Source organism: Acromyrmex echinatior, chromosome 18 (genome assembly GCF_024713525.1).
Source record: "Acromyrmex echinatior isolate Ae372 chromosome 18, ASM2471352v2, whole genome shotgun sequence".
Lineage (NCBI taxonomy): Eukaryota > Metazoa > Arthropoda > Insecta > Hymenoptera > Formicidae > Acromyrmex > Acromyrmex echinatior.
Window position 1 is genome coordinate 2,999,219 of NC_141869.1, and position 18,715 is coordinate 3,017,933.

The 18,715-nt window shown below is 30.2% G+C and overlaps 4 protein-coding genes across 4 annotated transcripts in view; all 4 read right to left on the reverse strand.

Moving 5' to 3' along the window:
- LOC105144940 (uncharacterized) lies at window positions 1-1,085 on the reverse strand. Its single transcript, XM_087415486.1, has 3 exons — window positions 993-1,085; window positions 615-875; window positions 1-498 (listed from the first exon to the last, which is right to left on the reverse strand). The coding sequence occupies exons 2-3, from the start codon at window positions 842-844 to the stop codon at window positions 246-248; spliced, it is 483 nt and encodes a 160-aa protein (XP_087271612.1). The 5' UTR covers window positions 845-875; window positions 993-1,085; the 3' UTR covers window positions 1-245.
- Window positions 1,086-1,298: 213 nt separating this feature from the next.
- Window positions 1,299-3,244, reverse strand: LOC147906761 (uncharacterized). Its single transcript, XM_087415487.1, has 3 exons — window positions 2,022-3,244; window positions 1,732-1,953; window positions 1,299-1,494 (listed from the first exon to the last, which is right to left on the reverse strand). Exons 1-3 carry the CDS (start codon window positions 2,484-2,486, stop codon window positions 1,300-1,302), a joined length of 882 nt encoding a protein of 293 aa, XP_087271613.1. The 5' UTR covers window positions 2,487-3,244; the 3' UTR covers window position 1,299.
- Window positions 3,245-3,396: 152 nt separating this feature from the next.
- PMP34 (Peroxisomal Membrane Protein 34) lies at window positions 3,397-9,949 on the reverse strand. Its single transcript, XM_011054182.2, has 9 exons — window positions 9,547-9,949; window positions 8,319-8,580; window positions 8,176-8,236; window positions 7,196-7,262; window positions 6,606-6,754; window positions 5,872-5,985; window positions 3,984-4,231; window positions 3,827-3,894; window positions 3,397-3,674 (listed from the first exon to the last, which is right to left on the reverse strand). Exons 2-9 carry the CDS (start codon window positions 8,388-8,390, stop codon window positions 3,530-3,532), a joined length of 924 nt encoding a protein of 307 aa, XP_011052484.2. The 5' UTR covers window positions 8,391-8,580; window positions 9,547-9,949; the 3' UTR covers window positions 3,397-3,529.
- Window positions 9,950-13,646: 3,697 nt separating this feature from the next.
- Window positions 13,647-18,715, reverse strand: part of LOC105144917 (GTP-binding protein Rhes) — a 28,070-nt gene continuing 23,001 nt past the window's right edge. The window contains exons 4-6 of the mRNA XM_011054181.2: window positions 17,266-17,452; window positions 16,778-16,988; window positions 13,647-16,536 (exon numbers count right to left, since the gene is read on the reverse strand). Of these exons, the coding sequence (XP_011052483.1) occupies window positions 16,318-16,536; window positions 16,778-16,988; window positions 17,266-17,452 (617 nt within the window). The 3' untranslated portion in view covers window positions 13,647-16,317. The remainder of the gene's footprint in view (window positions 16,537-16,777; window positions 16,989-17,265; window positions 17,453-18,715) is intronic.

Sequence of the window (18,715 nt, forward strand, 5' to 3'; positions counted from 1 at the left end):
TTTTTATTATGTTTAATTATTTGGTTTTATTAAAAATTGAAAAAAAAACAATCTTTATAATAATAAACGCGTTATGTTAGAAATGATTTCATTATAATACATTAAATCCATATGTTTCTATAAATTTCAAGGATGTTTTTCGTTTATATTATCATTATCCTAATATTACATACAATGCATCAAAGTATCAACAAGCTGAGTAATAATAAGTAACAGGGATTTATAATTCTATACATAGTAATGAGTCATTGTTTTGCGCGAAGGAAAACGAAAGGCCAAAAAACAATATCGAAGAAGACATTAAAAAACGAGAAACTGGTCTTCTGATCAGTTTTCATTTTTGAGTGATTAACTATCGAGGGTTGTTTCGTAATATGGCTCGCAAAATTCGACCCATTATTCTTCCTGCTTTTCTTGTTATAATTAATAGCATTATAATTCGGTAAGTCCAAATCTTCGGAACTCGCATCGATGAATTTACGATGTCTGATTGATTTCCTACATAGAAATTACAGCATACAGATGTAATTGTTTAAACGTATAAAAATCGAGAGTTTTATAAATTATTTATATATTATATAAAGTATTTTTTTAAATAAATAATCTTTCTCTACCATTTTCTCGTACTCTCTATCTCGGGAGAGCTCCAGGATTCAGTCTCGGTATGTTCATCAGTATGAACAGTAGAAGCGTATTTATGATCATTGCATGATCGACATTCGCATTTTAAAGCCATGCTTTTTAATAATGTGGCAGAACGTGGATCATCGCCAGCGCCTGTAATGACCAGCGATTCTTTTGTTGGAGTCAAAAGATTTCCCTCGAATTCTTCATCAGCATCCATCTCTGAACTTTTCTCGGGACACCAAAAATTTCTAAGCAAAAAATTTCACTTTTTGATAACATTTTCCAATATAAAGACGTGAAATTATATATACAAATTAGAATTATATATACAATATACATTAATTTTTTTAAAAGATCCAACTTACAAGTTTTCATTAACGATTGGCAAAATATTTTTGGTTTTTTTATAATCCAGTGTGTATAAAGTTTCCCTCTTTGAACTATTTTCCAATGATACAATTCCACAATTTGACAAAATTACATATATATTTAATACAAATTATTTAATTATATTTTAAATTATACAAGCAAACGCTATTTTTTATTACTAATTATTACATATTAAATAGTAAAATAGTCAATAGATTAAAAATAAGTAGGAAAAATAAAATAAATAGGACAAATATAAAAAATTGAATAATTATTCCAAAAACTAATTGCTAATATTTATAACTAAGAAAATCTAATTACATTTCTTATATACAAATGTAAAAATAAACATAAATTTAATATGCCAGTGCAGTTATCTTCTAAATAGAAATTATCTTTTTCTATTTTACTCACGTACTCAAATATCTTTTCTTCTTCATTGTTTGCGACAAATTCCGTGGAATATTTTAATTCATTTTTTAATGATAATTTTGCACTCTGTTAATTAGAATTAATTAAAGATATGCACTGAGAAAAATGTCTGAAGGTAGACAAACTAGAAGATTCTGATTGTATCAATGAGATTATCACAATTGGAATTTAGTTGATTTAAAAAGAAACTTCTAATTCGTCTATTTTCAATCAGAATTTCAGTTAATTCAATCAAATTATATTTTTTTCAGTGTACTAAAACACATTGATGTTCTCTTCAGACAAATAAATATGTAACTATACTGGATAAACAGGAGACTCTCCATGTGTAGATAAAAAGGAATTCGGTTTTATCGGTGGTTTTATGCGTGGAATTTTACTGATCTTATTTTGAGGGATCCCTAATCTTGTATCTTTATTAATTTTATTAGAATTTTCTTGAAATTCGATAGCTTTGCTCGTAAGATTTTTGTTATTTTTTGCGATTTCTGACGTCTTTTGAATATCTCGAGAAAACACCAAATTCTTTGGAACACACAAATTAATTATAATGTCAGTAAATTTAAAGTAGAGAGATTATATAGAAAACAAACTTGGTTAAGTGGCATTTGGCAATTCGGAATAACTTCGTCATCGTTATTTTCCAGTTTATAATTTTCAATATTTCGAATAATTTTTGAGGAAGGTATCAATTCTTTTTTAATCTGAGTAACGTCGTAAATTGATGGACGAGATTTTGTAACCTTTTTTGTTTGTATCTTCGATTTAAAAACAATTCCTTTCTTTTTAGTAGTTAAACCAGTTTTTCCACGAACATAAAAATTTTTTTTCTTGATCGGCGCTGACAATTCGTCACTTTGCTCTGACCAACTTGAGTTCGACGTGTTATTATCAATATTTGAACATATTGGAATGTCAGGCTGACTGATAGCTGCCTCGTAATCATAGGCTATGACAGGGGATTTCGATTCTGGTTTATTTTTTACAGTAATCGTTGAGCCAATCGGTTTTTTATTGACTACATTTTCACACGTATTGCGACGCAATGATAGATTCATCGTATTTCCAGCATGACTAATGCTACAACTATAAAATCAATCTTTATTAATTAATATTATTATTTTTATTATATAATTATTTTTTATTACATATAATAATTTATTATATATAATAAACTATTATATATAATTATCTGTTATCTATTTACATACTTTTTCAATAAATTTAATGAATATTAAAAACAAGCTAATAATATGACAAATTAGAATACATGTATCGTAAATGTGTATGAAATATTTATTATAACAATTTTGTAATTAAACAATACCTTCTTACTTAAATTTAAATATTTTTAACTCACTTATAGAAATATTCTCATATTTAAGGAATGTTATTAACATCTTATTCACAAAGGAACAGTAAGGATATCTATAATATATTCTGCTTATGTTTCTATTTTCCATAATGAAAATGCACATGCATTATATTTCATTTGCAACAAATACTTACTTGGAAGTTACAGATTTGCAATCGTTATATTGCACCTGACTCTTCGACAACTTGATTATTTTAAGTCTAGTCAGAAATTTTAATATCGCCTCAGATCGCTTGTGATCAATCTTGCGAGAGTGTTCGCATGCCGTGACATTTACGTATTTCGAATCTTCATCTTGCTGTCCCGTATTTTCTTTACGCGTTTGCAGAAGCGGCGACACCAAGTCATTCAATTTGTACCGAAATTGCGACCGAAAGCGATGTTGCGATTTTCGTGAATTCGCCAGTATCTTATGCAAGTATGATCACATTTTTCTTAGATACTTTTGCAAATTCTATTGCCCAATTAACCATTTTCTTTTCACACGTTATCGTCGGACTCGATAAAGTTATGCGCATTTCAATAACGTCAGTTCGATTATCGAAATATTTGATTTGACATTTTATGTATAGTATATATGTCATATAATACCATTTTATACCATTTAATACCATTTTTATTATATCTATCTATAAAGTTATACAAAGAAGATAAAATGCGGGAAAGTACAAAATTTTATTTAAGATTCGAGATTCAAGGTTGTTTCGTAATATTAGGAACGAATCGTTATCTGAGATGAGGTTTATGCAAAAGTATTCGGAAAACGAATCGTGCAATTTTCTCATAAGCTAGGAACATCAAAGCAGCAGTGAGGATAGTCTGTAAAAGTTTGGCCTCCATGCCTTTATATAAGCCACTTATACCTTGTTTCCTGCGAGCAAAAAATATTCACATTAATATAACACTGAAGTGAGGATAAAAAGCCAGCTTTCTTTCGCTGCATGAAATTGCTTTACTAATTACAAAGCTAAAATGTAAAATAGATACATTATATATTCATGTAGTAATTTTGTATATACTTACTTCAGAATGTAAAATAGTATTTGCAACGTGCCTGCATCTGGAGGTAGGTTAGGATATTTATAGCCATGCTGAAATTACAAGTTTAGTGATTAAAAAATACTTTTTCTTAAATTTATTTTTTCTCAACCAAACTAAGAATGTCAATAATATACGATACCCTCAATTTCGTTTGCACAAGTTGTAAAGGATATGTCATCATCGTGGCAACCGCTTTCGCTATCGCTCCTATAATGAAGAAAATCCATGCTGGTGGTTGAGTACCGCCAAAAGACGCGATGACTCTTCTTTTAATGCTCTCATATGTCATAAATTGGATGGCCGGATTCGTAACAAGCATAAGACTCGGCAACGTTCCTGCCCATAGCTGTCTCAAACCTTCATACTTCCATATGTGCATGAGACCGTCTGTAAAACGTAATGACATTAGAAAGAAACAACTAACACTTAATATAAATATAGAAAGTTTTAATTTAAAACGTTATTAATTTTATAATTTTATTTGTCTATTCAAAGAATTATGAAGAATTATGATGAATAATTACTTTCTCTGGATAAAAGTTGTTAAAAACTTTAGAAAATTTTTCGTCTCTAACGATATATTATACGATTTATTATGGTTGTTCTATTCATATCAATGTGCTCTTTGTTTCCTATTTCTTGCTTTTTATCTTTTGCTTGTTTCCTCTTTGTGATCGTTTTATCAATAATTATATTTCTTGATATGTGTTTTCTGTTTCTTTTGAAGTTCGTTAACGTTTATCTCGAGCAACAGAAAACGAAAAACGGAATAAGAAGCAAAAAGGCAAGATACAATAAATAGCAAAAAACAAGAAATGGGAAACAAAAGCACATTGTAGAACAGGCTTTACATCTACTTATAATTATTCAAATATACTGACCACACTGAGAAAAAGGTTTCTTTGGATTTAGTATTCCTGTTTATTTGACTAAAATTTGTTTCATTGCAACAACATATGCTTGTACAAAATATTATTTGTTTAAATAAAAATTTTGTTGTTTCATTCGAAAAACCTCTATTGCTTAACAGAAATAACATTATGATTTGAAGTCGCATCTTTCAATTAAATAATATATTATTTAGTTACAATGAATACAAACAATGAAACAAATTATTTATTTAAAAATGGCAAAATATATTGATATTGTTTCATCCAAATAATTGCTTTCTTAGAACAATTATTACATTTTTTGGCCAGAAATATGGCAACAATAATTTATACGTCTAACAACAGGATTAAACGAGCAGTGCTATGTGCTGTATCAATATGTTTGTGCTGTACAGCGCGATATCGTACAATGTGAATATCGAAGATAGATATCTGTTCAAACAAATAATGTATTTAAAACAAAGATATACATTGTTTCAATTTTAAACAATCGCATTTATTGATTCAAATATTGGTTTGTTTGGACCATTCCAAATAACAAATTTATTTGGATACAATAAAATTTATTAAATCCAAAGAAATCTTTTTTTCTGTGCATTTATTGTTCGAGACTATTTTTACTTTAATTATCATATATGTATATGTTTATTAATATAAAAAATATTAATAAATATTTTCGAATAATAAATGGTCACACATAAATAATTTTTTTATGATGAGAGATAATTTTGAAGAAGAAAAATGATTTCTTTAACTATCTCATTAATAATACATTCAATTACGAATTTCTAATTTATCATAATCTCTATGAGATTTATTCGTGATAACAAAGTGTCATGCTTATTGAATATCAATAATTGTTTCAAGTAATGAAGCAAATGAGCACGTGTTTTTGAAACGTTTTTGTGAATATATTTGTTGACATACACAGTGCATTAAATAAAGGATATGTTTGTACTGCATTTTTTAATATCGTTATATATGATATGTATTGTTTGATTTTTAAACAAAGCGTGATTGGAATCACTAGTATTAAAAATATAAAAATATTTAAAAGTAAAAGTCATTTAGATAATCAATATCGACTATCTAAATAAATACTCGCGAATATAATTTTTATACGGAATGCTAACGTACCATACAGAGTAGTATATTCGTTGTTATTTCTTTCTGAACTTAATCCAACGCCTCTCATCTTCAGTCTCGTATTTACAACCCATAGAGGTGTCGTAGTGAGGACATTGATAATACCTAATATAAATATATACATAAGTATATAAAATGTCCCAAGATTTTTTACCAAAGTTCACACATAACAAAATTCTTCTGTTAAAATCGAAGATTACATTGTAAAAAATAAAATGTTAATTTTAACTTAAAGATGTATAGTAGAATTTCAGACATGCAAAAATGTTAAACTTAACATAAAAATGTTAATTTTAATATGTTTGCATATCTCAGAAAGTCCACTATATATTTAAATTCAAAATTGACATTTTATCTTTTACAGTGTATATTTTCTTGTAGAAAAATTTATTTGAGTATTGCTTATTTTTGTCTTATTTTTGTCAATTTTCCTGCATAATCTAATATCTCTTTTAATGTCATTAAAATGATTATTTATCTTTATAATTAAATCTCCGATTAAAATCTTTTTAAAATAAAATATATGTTTCGAAATCGAAACGTATATGTCTCTAAATGCTGCTTATTTTTTGGTTATTTTCTATGTTTTTCTAATCATTTGTAATTAAATAACTTGCAGTGCTCTGATTATTTGTACAGAGAAATCGAATCTTAATACGCGAAACAGACATTCTGTTGACGAAAATGTCTAAACACACACACATTCTGTTGACGAGAAACCGTACCAGCAATTGACGCGAGAAGCAAGTCACTACCAGCCGTTTGATTCCTTTTGCTTCTCAGTTCTTTTAAGCCGTGGAATGTGTAGAAATAAACAAAGTTACTCGCACATAAACTTTGTAGAACAGGGACGATACCTCTGTACAGGGTATATCTTAAAAAGATGAAGATAATTAAGTTATGTGAATGTTTTAAAAATATCCAAAAGGAATAATTTCATGATCTAAGAAAACAGATGTAACAGACGTAATTGCGCATAATGACAACAACAATATTGAAAACAATCAATCAAATTTAGATCCAAATTTTTTATACATAGGTGTAAAATTGCGCATAAAACAGTAGCAACTGGAACAGCTAATCAAATTTGAGGCCAAATTCGTTCTGCGCAGTTACGGGAATATTACAACACCTGTATTATTATATCATAAATAATTCCTTGTTAACATATTTATTTATGCTAGAATCTGTGAACCAAGGAGAAACTGGTTTCTGAATATATTTATTGTTCGTGTTTCATTCATTTGTTCAAGACATGTATAGGGCTCGCTTTGAGAAAATACATATTTGAGGTATGTACGTAATGTATACATACAGTCCTTCTTTCGCAATGAGTTCTCGTATAGTAGCCAATGTATTTTTTGATTGGCGTCCTTCTTCCACTATAAGCAGAAGAACAGGTTTGTTAATGAGACTGAATGAAGTGAAAGATAAATGTTGAGTAATTATATGTACAAGTAATTATCATAAGAAAATAAAACGCGTGCCTTAATTTTTGAACGTAATATCATTCTTTTTAATTTTTCATGAAGCACTACAATCATGTCTCTATTTGCCGAGCGTTATAAAATTTATAAAATGAACTTATTGCCTCTCTGAAATATATAAATATAAATAAATTTTTTTAAAAATATAAATTTATATTTATATTTAAATTTATATTTAATATAAAAATTTAATATATTTAATAAACAGGATGACCTTTAATTATTATATTTATCTACTGTAATATATATATATATATATATATATATATATATCTATATATTTTATGTTTGTCTCCTAATTTCTTTTAATGTTTTATATGCGCATAACATTATTTAGATTCCTGTTTTGATTGTGGTATGAATTGCAAATTCTTTTTTAAACGTCCATACATAAAATTCACTTTATGTACGTTTGAAAAAATTGTTCCTTTTATTTGTTACTTTCTTTTTATTCCTTTATCTCTCAGCATTAAATTTGTTACGGAATGTATAATTTATGCATCAATTTATGATGACAAATTTAGATAAATTCTGAATAAAAAATGAACCTATAAAATGTACGCTTAAATAGTGTAAACGTCGACAATTAAAATGATAATTAAATATAATGTGCATTTAGTAATGTTATCGATGCAAGCATTTAATGGTAACGAGATCGTGACAATAAAGTAGCAGAATATTGTTCGGGAGTGACATCGCGTTTAATGAAATTGAAGGCTGGCTTGCCGATGTCTCGTTTCAATGCATCGTGGAGGAAACGAGTGCATAATTGATTTGTCATGTATATGACAGGCGCGAATCTGCTTACATTGTAAACGGCTTCGTACAGTATCTAAAGGATAAAAGGCTGCCATCGCGACGACGCTACCCTGAAATGTTAAAATGTCAAAGTTATCCTACAACGATGAGGTAACACGTGTATGATTTCTGATGTGTCAAATATAAACTCACTGCTGCACCGGATATCGCGTGCACTAGCGTGTCGTACGTAAAGATGTTTCTATTCTGTCCGTTACCACTCATTTTTACGGCTTTCCCAACGCGAGTTATATTGGTCTCAGGAATTGTATAATACACACGACGTTATATTCATTATCTTAAGTAGTTACTATCGCAAGTAACGCGATTCAAGCAAATGACACGTTGCAATGACACGTCATTGTAGAATACCTCAATCGATGGCGCTCATAAAACAGTCTGTAAAACAATCTTTCTGAAAAAATATATCAGAGATGAATTAAAATGCATAAAAAAGATAGTTTTTATAAAATTAAATATGTAATGTTTTAAATCAGAAAATTATTTTTAAAATCCTTTATTTGGTTGTAACATAATTATTTAGTTAAATATAAGAGAGAGAGAGAGAAATAATGAATTATTAATTTCAATAATTTCAATAATCATTTTTACTTAATTTTATTTTATTTTGCTTTTTATTTTATTTCATTTTATTTTAATATGTACAAACAAGATTTACATAAATAATTACATGGAAATGAGAAACACAATATGCAAATGATGAGGCATCAGCATGATTATTATTAAAGCTATAGCACACCAAAAAACTGAAGCAAATCATTGTTGATCAATCAGTAAAAAATATAAGATAATAATGTAAGCAATTTAAAATATTAATTTGCTCACGTCTTAACTTTTTTTTACTTCAATTATTTTATATGCCATTGTCTTTAATGCCTAGTATATACTTTATTTGAGAATATAAAAAATAGAAAAAAAATTTTATAACACATAAATGAACACTTATATCAAACAGAACATAAATCATCATGATGTCAAAATAACGTAAAAATAATCACTTATATTACTTTAATATAATAATATAGTAATATATAATATAGTAATAATATAGTAATATTACTTAATCATTTACAATTCATTTTAACATCATTTATCTGATGTTATAATTTATTATTCTACTTGGGAATATTTCAAATAAGATTTGTTTCATTTTCTATATTGATTTCCGTAAAAATTTGACTAAGAAAAATATTTAAAAAGTATACAATTCTTTAATTGTTTTTATTTAATTCCTTAATTTATTTCTGGTAAAATCAGTTCCTGTTTTTAAAAAACTTACGATTATGTAATTTTAAAAAATAAGTAATAATACATCAATTTATTGGTTTTCTCTAATAAATATTTTTTTTGTCATAATTACCTCATTCGGTTTGTAGATTTGACACAAATGTAAATAAGTAAATAAGTAAAATCATTGCACTTTACACTGTTACATTTAATTCTGTAAATTTTGTATCGAGTAGGCAGCGGAAGTCCCAATTACACGATACAGCAGAGAGCGTTTATCTACCATGCGACTGTTCGCTTCGTGGTGAACGAACGCACTGTCGTGTCATTTCGTAATGTCGACTTATATAAGAGGAAGACCATGATATGCGTATTCAATGATGGCCTTCACGATTCACGCTCGACTACCGTCGAGTTGCTTCAACGTAGAGAGTCGCACGTTTATCTTCAGAATAATCGGAGCAATGTTATCGGTTGCGCGGCTACTCTTTGCGTTCCGAACGATTGCCGACATATTTCTGTAAGAAGCGCACGTAATGGCCAACACGCTTGCGCTCTCGAAACGCGTGTCTAGGAGTGGAAAGGTCGATGTTGGGTAAAGGCGTACATGCGCGTTGGCCAGAGGGTGATTTGCCGGTAGTTTAGCAATTCAATCCTTCTGTCGAAACGAGGGAAAAGGGTCAAACGCGGAAATTGCGTGAAAATACACATTGCCTCGTCGAAACGCGATGCTCTGTTGAAGCTCCAAATGCATATAATCTGAATTTTAGCATATTTATGTATGATTCAAAGTCACGCGATATAAACGTTTGAAAACCTGTGAGAAAAATCGTTTCTTTTTGAAAAAATATGGAAAACGCGAGACTTTTTTAAAAATTATAGTTTTAAATAAAAAAAAATTCTTCAACATTCGTATACGTGAAGTTTATTTTTACACAATAGTGTAAGAATTAAATATAATTAATATTAAATATAATTAATATTTATATATATAAACATATAATATATTTCTCTGCTTACTGAAATAATTGTAAATCGAATAGCTAAATTATACAACAATTAACATTGGAATATAAAACTATAATTTTTAGATCTTATACTATTGTGTAAAAATAAACTCCACCTATATGTCGAAGAATTTTTTTTATTTAAAACATAATTTAGAAGGCATAAAAATTAAAATGCGTTTTTTTAAATATAATAATTTTTGTTTTAGAGATGTATTTATGCATATTATTTATTCTTATACCTTATATCTTATATTCCAAATGTTAATTTTTGTATAATTTAGCTATTCGATTTACAATGATTTCAGTAAACAGAGAAATATATTATATGTTTTTACATATATAAATATTAATTATGTTTAATTTTAGATCTTACACTATTGTGTAAAAATAAACTTCACGTGTACGAATGTTGAAGAATTTTTTTTTATTTAAAACATAATGTAGGAGGCATGAAAATTAATAATGCGTTTTTTAAATATAATAATTTATGTCTTAGAGATGCATATTATTTACTCTTATACCTTAATATCTTATATTCTAATGTTAATTTTTGTATAATTTAACTATTCAATGATTTACAATTATTCCAGTAAATAAAGAAATATATTATATGTTTATATATATAAATATTAATTATATTTAATTGCATTAATCTCGTAGAAAATTTGTAATTAATAGCATATTGACGTATGCTCAGATATAACAATCACGAATAAGATTTTTATCATTTCCACTTTTATTATTTTTTTGCTTTTTACTAATCTTAATAATCCTTCTAACTGTATTAAAAAAATGCTTTGTATAAAGATAAGTAATGTTTTCAATATTCTAATATCAGATTCTTCCGTAATCGCAGTCTTCTGAAAATGAAAAGAAGAACGCGGCATAAACACGGGATAAATAAAACCAATATCGCCTTAACAAAGATGCAAATTGTGTGACGTATAGAGATCTCCAGTGTGTCGCACAGTGTCTGGAATTCTCCAACTTCTCGTCAGAGTTTAATTAAACATTCCACGACGGAGTGGAATGCGCGCGTAGTGCATTTATCGCTCTTCTACTAAATCGAAAACACTGTTAACGTGTGTGGTAATGACTCTTTTTTCGGAGATTCTGCAACTCATATAAGTCGTTTTTGAAAACGTAAATTTTATATTGCAAAGGTTGAAAAGCTGTTTTATTAAGTCTTTCACTGAAAGTCTCCCATGGGAAATTTCCATTTTATGGTACATATTGTCAGTAGAATTAATATTTATGCTTACACTAGTCTATTTATCCTCCTCAAGAATCAAGTTAAATGAAACCATTGCTAAGAAATCATGAAAACAAAAAATAAGCTAAATAAAATAAAACAAAGAAGTTGACATAAATGAATAAAGTTAAATTAAATAGAAAGTAATCAGATCTAGCATTTAATAAGACCTACTCGTTTTGTGGATAATATGGTCCTAATATGATCTGTAAATGCTACTTTTTTTTTTAATTTTCACTGCAAATATCTTATATTTTTTTTAATATTCAGAAATGTTTTCTCTTTTGAATCTGATCAATTTTCAATTTTGAATTCACAAAGAAAGTTTTGACCTCGCAAATTGTTAAATTCTGATTTTAATGAAACTTTTTATACATCTATGTCATATAAATAGACGAATTTAAACTATCAGTTTCGCGAAAAAAAAAACGCGAAAAAAGGATAAAATCATCTCAGAGATAAAGTGATTAGTTGTTTTTACATCTTAAAGACTATTTAAGATATCAAAAAATGTTTTATACAAAAGTATAAAACATAATTCAGTTTATAATAACATCACTTCTATTTATAAATATTAATTTGCTACTTTAAAGTATACTTCTTTTAGAGAAAATCGTAATACATAAAGTATATTAATATTAAAGATTTGCTGGACTTTTTAAGAGACAAATATTTATATATACGAAGCAACATATACATTTTTAAGTTTTCCATCAAGCTGAAAAAATCCTAGCATACTTTGACGCTATATTTTTAACACTATTACCTCGAGTTTTTCCTATTTTTGTGTGTCGCCATGCTGCTTTCAAACGAACGACAAAAACTCATTCACGTCTCTTTGTTTCAATTTTATTGAACTCAAACTTGTATTAGCTTTCGAATAACAAAGAGCTTTTAATATCATTGATATTGAATAACATATTGATTCTTTCTTTGTTATTGAAAAAAAAAAAACACGAGAGAATGTACGAGAAACACAAAAGGTCAATATTAATAATAAAGATATATTTCCTGTTTTCCGAATATCTGTCATGTCAATTAAATATTGCGTCAGTTAAACGTCAATTGAACATTAAATACACATTAATGATACGTCTAATACATTTTTATTTTATTAATGTTATCTAATACATGTCAAATTTGCACTTTTTTATATTTAGTTATTTTATTTATCACTTATGTCTTACTTTAATTTTGGTTTCTTTATTTTATATATCTTTTAATATATTTTTTCTATTTATTTATCTCTTCTTTCTTTCTTAAATAACTTTCAGTTTATTTCTTTTAGCATTATGCATATATTTAGCATTATTAATGTTTATTGTTACCATCGTATCATCTTATACTACATTTATTAATTTGAATTTATTTAACTTTAGTTTTTAGGTTCAGATTTAGGCAACATTTGATTGTTCTTCTTTTGAATGTACATCTCTTTTTATTTTGCGTTGTGTACAATTATTGCCGTATAATTTTGTTTCTTTATAATTATTGCACTCCAATAAACTTACTATTATTATTATTATTCTTATTTCAGATACATTTTATCGTTTTTCTTAACCGCAATCAAAAATATTCCCATTGAAATAACTTCAACATGCAATGAGATTTTCCCGAAAATCTAATGAGCGCGTGCATAGATTCGTGTTCATCTCATTGTGAATTATATTTCTACCCAATCATATCGAAGCGCGATTAATATCTGAGAAAATTCAACTAACGAGTTATCGATCAAACCAATAAGATAGAGTACTTCGCCGGGGGTGATAATCGACAAATCGCAGCCTGCGGCGCTAATGACGGAAATCTGGTTTAAGTCAATTTCTCGCTCGAGGCGATAGGAGCAAACGATTTCTCACCCTGCGGGTCGATGCATTAACGTAGGCTGTGGGAAAATATTCATAGGTGTTTCAATATCCGTTTTATTTCGGGAGTGGATGTAAGTACGGCTGAAAAAATCGTGCAAGGACGTGGAGAAAATGTCATTTATTCGATACAAAATGCGAACGTGATTGTACACGTCGCGACTAACCATTTCTTTTTTTTTTTTTGCTTATCTTTACCACTCGCAGCGATGTAAGTCGACCAAATAAAGCTTCGCGCTTGTTTTCGATTGAAGTCAACTTACGGGCTGCCTAATTGGTCAAGTCAATTGTACCTTAGAGAGTAACTATAGCCAAGTCTATGGGAAAAGAGAATGAACGCTTATCCACATCTCGAATACTCACACACACAGAGAGATCTACGTGCCTATAGTATATCATCCTTCGAGACCTATCGGATGAGCCGTAATATAGGAAAAGTATATCTCTGTAAACTAAGACGGATAAATTTCACAAAATTCCAACAAGATCTGCATTCTTTGAGTAATTTTCGCATATTGAATAAATATACTTACCCGCTTTCATTTTACAATTTCATAGAAGAAAAGCTAAAACTGCGTAAAAGATTCGCGAATAAATCCTTTGTTGTTAACATCCGGTGAATCATTTTCGAATTTAAGTCTACATATGTATAAGAAATATTGCCTTGGCCAAAAATATTGGGCACATTATTGACCATTATTTATAGTTTTAGCCTAATAATTAATTTATAGCATATTTACTGTAAATGATTCTGTTTCGAGAATCCTTTGAATTTATGTATAATACCGATAATCAATAGTAACAATGCAGGTAAAAGAATTCCAGATAAATAAAAAAAATATAAGTGCCTGATATTTTTAGCCAAGGCAGTATTTCTCTTAATCTGATTATATTTAAATTTTATGCATACGCAATCTAATAACGCGATAATTTTGTACACGCTCGCCCGATGCATTTCAACAAGTTCGAGATGCGTAGAAAAGGAGGTCGGGAGTATCGATTGATTTTGTACGCATGTGGTATGTAACGTGAACCTCGTCGTTAACAATGCGGTCTCGTTGATCGCGCGCGTCGAAAGCCGGCAAACCGAGCGCGAATTGGACGCGAGATACGCCATGAAAGTAATGATATCAAATTGAAGACCATTTATCGTTAACGAAAATCGATATAATGCATCCATCTACGCGCGGAAAATTCAGCGGAAGGAACGACGCGCTACGTGGTCGAAAAAATATTCATTTCTTCGAATCAAGTGCTATTATTAAAATTACAACGCTCTAGATCTCATGCGGAAGTATAAACGTCGCTCCTTCGCGTGTCAGAACTCGAGTAAGGCTACGATGGGCGCAGTTAACTAATCCGGTAAAAAGCTTTTTCTCACCACGTTTCGCAATCTCTCTCATTACCGATACAACGCTGACACTTCTCGACTTCTCACTCACGATCGCGTAAATTGATCTATTCTTCGCGAGAATTCTTTGTTGAGGATAATTCCGATAAAAATTTGTACCTAATAAGAGGAATACACGCTTTCTTTCGTGCGATTCGATCATCTCGCTGTCATCGGAGAACTCACCGATCGAATGTCAAACGATCTTGTCTATGTTACTCGAGATATCGATTTTCCGTTTAACGTTTAATCGACAACGATTAATTAACGTAACAGCTTACCTCTCTCTCTCTCTCTCTCTCTCTCTCTCTCTCTCTCTCTCTCTCTCTCTCTCTCTCTCTCTCTCTCTCTCTCTCTCTCTCTCTCTCCCCGCCTTTCTCTCGCTCGGTCGCATCTTATAAGTTAATTATACGTGTTACCTTCGGGACATTACGCTAAAGCTATATCCATTAATTAATTAAGGCGAGTAGCGTGGTCGGTTTAAATATGATTTCCCCTTGGCGATCTTCGTTCGCGAGTACTCGCTTCGCTTCGTCTTTGCGGTGAAGTCTGACAATTGTAAATCTGCAAGTTTCAACCGCATGATCCACATTATTCATAGTAGGGTTTCCATTGGACAAATTTAGTTATCTCTGTTTTTCTCGCCCCGTTGGAAATATATATGTATATACATAAAATGAGATTATTTTATTAAAGATTTTAAATAATGATAATAAATGCGTTAATTTTAGAATACCTCGTGCAATCTAATAGAATTATAATAAACAAAGACGTAAACGTTATGGTAATAAGATTTTAGATAATGATAGTAAACCGATTATAATAATTTAATATAAGCAGATAAGAATACTTTGAGCAAGTTGATAAAATAATAATAGAGAAAGATGTAAATGTTATGATAATAAGATTTTAAACAATAATAGCAAACGCGTCAATTATAATAACTTATTATAAGCAAAGATAGAACCTCGTGCAATCTAGTAAAATTATAATAGACAAAGATGCACACAATGTTAGATAATAAGATTTTAAATAATGATATGAAATAAACGCGTTAATTATAATAATTCAATATAAGCGGGAGAGATTAGAATATCTCGTGTAATCTAGTAAAATTATAATAGATATGAAGAAACAGATGTTATGATAAATAATAAAATTTTTAATAATAATAATAGTAAATGTGTCAATTATATATAATAACTTATATAATATAGATAAAGATAGAATACTTCGTTCAATCGCAATAAAATTATGTAACAAACAAAGATAAAAATGTTAGGACAAATAATAATACTAGTTCCCTCCTACCCGCCCGAAGATCGCTTTCAAACGCATTATCATATTTCTAGAGATTTGTCCGCGTGCGTGAGAATCGTTTGCAATATCACTGTATCGAGCAGGCCTTCCTGGACTCCGTTCTTCCTGTTCTAAGTGTGATCCTGGATCCTGGCGTATTGTTCTCGTTCCCGGCCGCGAGCGAACACGTCTTCGTCCGCATGATCATTAAGTCCGTCCTAATGCTGGGACGGCGCACGTTCGGCGCCACGACGCCACAAGCGTCGCTCAGCCGACGCTTTATACTGAGGGTGGCTTTGTGTCGCGGCTGGAAACAAAAGCGTCTCTTTTTTAGGCTTTTTAGCCGTCCCTCGATATCACGAAAGGTAATCCGCGTTTAATCGATCATGATGCGACTCCAAACGAACAATATCATTCGTCGTTCCACTCTTTGTCAGCTCTAATCGGATTTCAATTACAGAATTGATTAATTAATTTTAAAGAAGTTACACTGTAACAACGAATTACTTTACGTCATATCGAACTCTATGTTGAACATTATTACGCACCTGCGATGGCGGCAACATAGTCGGCGAGCCAAAGGTGAGCGGTACTTTTCTATGATGATTCGGGGCCATCTCAAGAGGTAGACCGGCCACTACGAATAATTGATAAAAAAGTTCGTCCACGTGATAGTTCCGCTTCGCAGAAACCTCCACAAAGATACAGCACTCGTCTTGACTCACGCAATATTGCTCGGCCTCCTCCACCGTGACCGTTCTGTAACGAAGTAGAAGACTTGTCAGTAAAATCATTATGTGATTCGAGTCTGGTTGTTCCATCTTTAGATAAACTACGTGATAATTTATCTAATGGACGAAAGAAAGAGCAAGAGAGAGAGAGAGAGAGAGAGAGAGAGAGAGAGAGAAAGAATCAAAACCAAAACGAGAGAGATAAAATTTATCGAAAGATAGAACAACCCAGCCTCAAAGATGCAACGACGAGATGATTTAGTTATCTGGAGAGACCAAAGTTTTCGGAAAACAAAAAAACGTACTTTACATCTTTATCACATTTGTTCCCCACGATGACCATAGGGACCTTCAAACTATAGTGAGCCCTTCTGCTCTTCGTGGCACTTTGGGTCGCGCTCACTTTAGTCTCGAGAATTGCCTCTCTCAGCCTGATGGCTTCTTCGAAGGACTCCCGACAGTCCATGCTGAACACCACGACGAAGAGATCCCCTGCGAAATCGGTTATCGTGTCGAAACTATCGTGTCGATCGTCGTATGTTCGAACACACAGCGAGTATTTATCTTCAAAACGCTAAATATTAACCCTGCAGAACTGATGTGAGTTTATCGAATCTATTAGTGGTTGTTTAGATAACAAAGAATTTGATGAGTAAAACTATTTCAAGTTTCTCTGTGAAGTAATTTTAAGATAAAAAATACATTATATTAGAATTTACTGTTAAATCTTAATTCTTGCATTTAGACAGAGAGAACAGTATTGCTAAAGAATCTAAAAATTTTATTACCGATTTGCATATTTTTATTTGAATCATCAAAATCGTTATACAAGACGCTCAAACTGATTAGAACTAGAATTTAAAAATTTTGTAACATTATCATCGCTTAAGTACTTTACATAATTATTTTGATAGTCTAACAAAATTATTTTCAGATACTTTAGCAAAATTTTCCTTTTCGTGTATTATTGTAACAATTTTATTTTTTACACAGAAATATTAAATAATTAAATTTTCTTGATATTACAAATGCTGCAAATTTGATTCTCTATGTTATTCGCAAAATTGATTATATTTTTATTAAAATAACTCAGTATTTATTTTTTATACGAAATGTATCATCCTAAAAATTTATTAGTGGCTTTCAATCAATATATATTTATTTATGAGTCTCACAGACCCAACGTCAGTATATAACAGATAAACTGTATAACAGATTTTAACGGTCAGCTCCGGAGGATTATGAATAAATACACGAACGTATTTTTACGTAAATGTATATTTTCTCGAATTTATGTAATGATTTTTACTGGATCACATGTGCCGACACGATTTTGAATTTTCAACCCTCTCTCGCACGTCCCTTTCTCATCGCTATTACATGCGACATCGGTTGCAATTATTTCAAACCGGACGGAAGTCACTGTATGCCATTGCATATGGACTAATAATAACGGTCACGCAAGTCACGGGCGACACGCGTGTATTACGGATTATGAATATTTATCCTGATGGATTTATTTTCACGGAGACGCGGCCTATGTATTTATAAATCTACCTTGATGACGGTAGAGAGTGGCATAACGATTCCGGGTCTCGTGTCTATGAGCAACACTGTTACCGTTTGTTTCCGACAAAAACGCGCCACGAACAAAAGACCGAGTAGGATCAACTGACCGTTCTTGTGAACGGACAAAACTCGTCCAATGAGAAACTCGACGAGTCGAATGTATAGAACATAAGCTTGGTAATAACG